This window comes from Ichthyophthirius multifiliis (genome assembly GCF_000220395.1).
Source record: "Ichthyophthirius multifiliis unplaced genomic scaffold scaff_1120509251325, whole genome shotgun sequence".
NCBI lineage: Eukaryota > Ciliophora > Oligohymenophorea > Hymenostomatida > Ichthyophthirius > Ichthyophthirius multifiliis.
The window spans coordinates 98,521-103,867 of record NW_004085984.1 but is presented as its reverse complement, the minus strand read 5'-3'; the positions used below and the strand labels follow the sequence as shown (position 1 = coordinate 103,867).

At 20.7% G+C, this 5,347-nt stretch overlaps 1 protein-coding gene across 1 annotated transcript, besides 3 other annotated features; it reads right to left on the bottom strand. All coding sequences in view use genetic code 6, as the record gives it.

Annotated features, from left to right (window-relative positions):
• Positions 1–398: 398 nt before the first annotated feature.
• IMG5_182320 (hypothetical protein) lies at positions 399–2,996 on the bottom strand (the record flags this gene model as incomplete). The annotated part of the gene is made up of 4 exons (XM_004027444.1): positions 399–2,198; positions 2,246–2,381; positions 2,429–2,585; positions 2,624–2,996. The coding sequence occupies 4 exons, from the start codon at positions 2,994–2,996 to the stop codon at positions 399–401; spliced, it is 2,466 nt and encodes an 821-aa protein (XP_004027493.1).
• Positions 2,997–3,379: 383 nt separating this feature from the next.
• Positions 3,380–3,434: a microsatellite.
• Positions 3,382–3,435: a microsatellite.
• Positions 3,436–4,299: 864 nt separating this feature from the next.
• Positions 4,300–4,353: a microsatellite.
• Positions 4,354–5,347: the final 994 nt, after the last annotated feature.

Here is a 5,347-nt window from a genome sequence, read left to right as displayed (position 1 = left end):
GTACTGAACTATGAATAATTAAAGCCGGTAATGCCATAGATGCAACAACTTAAAAGGCTGCTCTTTCTGAAGCTAACCAATATAATTCAGCCCCTCTTTTTCCTTATTAATATTAATCTTTAATTTCATAGCCTACATCTCCTATTACATAAAGCCAAGATATAGCATATGCTCCACTAACCATTCTAGAGTGAACTACTGGTCTAAAAGCTTCTCCTACATCACTTGTGAATGCTAAATAACGTTTAAATTTAGCTAAACGAGCCAATGCACGTAAATATGCAGCATACCTTAAATTTGAGTCTCCTTAATCATGTTATTGCTGTTAAACAACGACGATTTTTTCATTATGATCGTGTTTTTGATGTTAAATAGCGATTTTTTCTGCTTTTTTATTATCACTTTTACTCATGTTATTTTTTTTAATTTTTATAATTAATATTTATATTTTTAATTATTTTTTTATTCAAGTAATTAAAAAATGCAAGATATTAATATATATATATTATATTTTCAAACTAGTTGTTTTTTTATATCTCTATTGTGATTATTACTAAAAGTGTCTTTGTTGTTTGTAAAAACATTACATAATGAACTTCTCTTATTTTCTATTTAATAAAAAACCTTAAGAAAAAAATATATAAAAAAAAAATACATTTATTAGCCTAAAAAATATCGATTTCTTCTTAACTAATGAAATTAACATAACCTTAAATTTTATCTTTTTTAATAAATTTAATTAATATTCCTACAACCAATCCCCCTGCTGCTAAAAACAAACAAAAAACATGCTAATTAAAATTTAAAGGGGAGCATCCAAAAACCTATCCTCCGTATTCTACTAAAACATATTAAATAATTACTTATATAACCATAACTCCTAAGAAATAAAAATTATCAAAAATCCTCTCAAACGGATTAATTAAATTGTCAGAAATATTTCTACAATTTAACTCATTAAAAAACTATAATAATATAAAAGTATGGAAAAAAATAGTTATATGCACTGCAATTTCAGGATTATATGCATCTGAATCCATATGAGTGAATTCCGGTATTTAGAAAATATCATCTGCTGCAAAAACTACAAAAATGAGTATACAAATCTAATAAACTGCCTAAAAAAGAATATTTTTAAAAATATTTCCATTTAGAATTCTCTCATTTTCCCTAAAAGGTCCTCTTTGCATCAAAAAAGGAATAGGTTTATCAGTTGCCAAAGCTAAACTAGCAAATGTATCCATAATTAAATTAACCCATAAAATTTAAGAAGAATTAAATGGACTTACTTACAAAGCCAAACTTCCGAAAAAAGTCATAAATATTGCCACCACATTTACCGTAATTTAAAATGTGATAAATTTTCTTACTGATTAATAAATATTTCTTCCCCATAAACTAAATAAATATAAACATATATATATATATATATAAAATAAAAACCAAGAAGTAACAATAGATGCGAAATTATCATTCAAAAGTATAATATCTGCATTTTCTTTAACCATTTCAGTTCCTTTAATTCCCATAGCAAATGAAACATTTGCACTTTTAAAACATAAAGCATCATTATTCCCATCTCCTGTAACTGCGACAATTTTTTTCTAGTCCTAAATTAATTTCACAAACTTATGTTTTTAAAAAGGATTACAACTTGCCACAATTCTATATTTTAGAATATCATCAACATTTTCCATAGTTTCCAATTAGTTACCTGTAATAATTAAATCATCATCTTCTTCCGTTAAAATAGAAGGAATTATATTAACTTCTTACCCAATAGCCTTTGCAGTTAATTTATTATCTCCAGTAATCATTCTTGTGCAAATTCCTGCTTAAGCCAATTATTAAACTGCCTAAGCTACTTCTGGTCGAATCTAATCTCTCAAAAATAATACTGTAACCAATATATAGTCTTATTCTTATAATATTTCAATATTTTCCTCTATTTTTTCTATTGGCTTATAGGCTAAAATGAGCACTCGGAAGGCTTTTTAACATTCTTATTCAATCTTTTAATTTATTTCCGCTTTAATTATATTAGAGAGTGGTTTAATTTCACCTTTAATAGTTAACATTTGGGAACATTTTTCTATTAATGTGGGTAATCCTTTTAAATATATGATTGCTTTGTTTTCTTGCTTTACTATAGATGCACTATATCTTGTAATAGATGTGAATGGAAATTCTTTTAAAACCTATTTTATTTCTATTTTATAAATATGTACATATATAATTTTTTTACTTCTATATTTTTTATTTGTTTTATATCTTTTTCTTTCATTATCCATTTTAATAAACCTATTTCTGTTAAATTTCCTTTTTGTACAATTTCGCCATTTTCTCCTTTATCTATTATAGCTTTAGAAGTATATTTAATTCTTTTTTTAAAAAAAAGAATATATAAAAATTTAAAAGAATATAATACATATTAATCATAATATTTTTTAAAGCTCCATCCTATAATTAATTTTCTTCAATAATATTTTCATCAACAATAATTCTTTATAAATTCATAGTTCCAGTAGTAATAGTTCCTGTTTTATCACTACAAACATCAGTCACAGCTCCCATAACCTCACAAGCTATTTTTTTTTGTTTATTTAAACAAACAAAAAAATACCTGATAACTTTTTAACTAAATTAAAATCCCTAAACATAATATTAACTGAATAAGCCAAAGAAAGTGTAATACATAAAGGTAACCCTTCCGGAACTGCCATAACAATAATACTTAAACTCACAATAAAGTTCCTGACAATATTCTAAAAGAAATCCAAGCACCAAAAGCATTATAAGCCAATATAAGACTTATAAATAAGACTAAAAAATAAAACAAGAAAAGTAAGTACGGAAGCAATTACTCCATATTTTCCTATTTATGAAGCCAAAATTTCAAGTTTTTATTAAAGAGGTGTCATTAATTAGTTTTCTTCTTTTACAAGTACACTAATCTTTCCTCTAATGGTATTTTTTCCTAACCTACAAATAACCATTTCTCCATATCCATCAAGAATAGGACATCCTTCAAATAAACATTAACCTAGTTTTTTAGAAGCAGATTCTTATTCACCAGTAAGAGAAGATTCATTTACTTAAATTTCTGTAGTTTCGTTTATTATTATTCCATCAGCTTTTGGAATTGCACCTGGATATATTTAAATTATATCACCTACAACCCATTATTTTATATTTATTATTTGAATATGTCCGTTTCTTTTAGTTTCGTGTTCCGATTATTATATTTATTAATTTAATATTTCAAATTGTTTCGAATTTGTATAATTTGAATATGATTATATTTATATAATGATAATTAATGAAAAAATTATCGAAAATCCTTCTATCCAGCCCTTTTTTATGTATATTTTTCAATGTGTATTTTATTAATATTTATTTTATTTAATGTGTATTTTTTTAATATATATTTTTTTTTTTACTTTTTCTATGCCGTCATCTATTATACCTATAAATATTGAAAATAAAGCAATAAAAAATAAACATTTCAGCATAAAATCATCAAATTATTCTGTTATCTTTAATATTTTAATAATTAATAATTATATTAATTTATAATAATAATTTTGATTTTTTTATTTAATTTAATTTAATATAATATCTTCTTACATATTTAATATATGGTTTTGAATACTTTACTTGGTCTTCTATTTATTAATAACTTTTTTATTTTATTTTAATTAATAATTAAATTTAATATTATAATACACTATTCTTCTTTAAGATAAATCGCTATAATTTTAATTATCTAATCCAACCTGATTTATAGATTAATTGAAGTAATTTTATATTTTTATTACGTTTTTATCTACATTAAGCTAATTTAAAAATTAATCAATAGTATTGAATTCTTCTAAAATATTATAATCTTTATTTTATAGAAACTTATCAAATATTTCACTATATTTAGTAAATAAATAAAAATTTGGTTATAATTTTTCTATTGGATTAATATTGGTATTACTCTAGTTTTTCCTTTAGTTAATATTGGCTTTTCTAATCATTTAATTATAATTATAAATTCATAAATAGTTTAAAACCAAAATTTATATTTGTATATGTTTTAAGTTTTTAATAATATTAATTTTGAATATATTCTTTTTTAATTTAATAATTAAAAATATCTTTTTTAGAAAAATATTTTTTTGTATGATAAATAAATTTTGATTTTTTACTTTAAATCAAATAAAAAATAAATAAAATAAAATTAAAAAATGGTGGGTATATTTTTGTGATAATTCATTATAAAAACAATAAACCCTTTATATATAATTTATAGATTAAAAATGAAATATTTATTATTGAAAAAATCAAAATATTTATTTTTATAAAAATTATCTTAAAATTTCCTATTTTTTTTAGAAAAATACCTATTTTAAGGTTTACAAAAGCTAAATACTTTTAAAACAAAAAAATTATAGGATTATAAATATAACAAATAAAATAAAAAAGCTACTGTTAAAATTTCAAAATTAATTTTTTAACTTTATGAAAATATAAAGAAGAAAATAAATTATAAATAAAAAATTGTAATTTATAGTTTTCATTTGTTTTCTATATTTATTATTTCTTAATTATCTTTAACTTAAATTTAATTTGTTTAAATAGAATAATTTAATTTTTCAGATTTACTCATAGTTTATTTAAATATCATTTTAAAAATGCATGTTTTTTCAAATTTTTTAATAATTTTATTCGATGAAAATTAAAATAATCCATTTATTGAAATTAAAAATGGATAATATAATAAAGCAGATATAAGAAATAAAAATAATTCAGGAAAATATACTGGATATTCAAATAATATTATAGGAAAATCATTGATTTATTCAAAGTAGTTTTAAATTTAATTTGTAAAATTAGCCTAATAACATTTTTTAGGTTGAGAATAATTTTAAAAATCTTAATATTAATAAAATTTAGGTTTATATTATATACAATACCATAATGGTAATTTAATTGTGCTTTTTATTAATAAAAATATAATATAAATGATTTTTTTACTTTTAAATTTTAATTTTATTTTCAAATACTGAAAATGCATAATGCTTTTAAATTAGACTATTAATATTTAAAGAGTGATATTGATTAGTTTCACAAGAAATTCCTATTTTATTTTCTCCTTTTAAGTTTTAAAACTATACATAAAGAATCGAATATATTTCTTTTTTTGAAAATTAAATAACTTTTTTGCCTATAATTTAACAATTATCTATTTTTTAAAATTCTTACTTTAAAAAATTTTAACATATTTCTAAATAAATATAAAAGATTATTATTAAAGTTATTGAGAATAGTAAAATACTTGAAATAATTAATTTATTTTGTA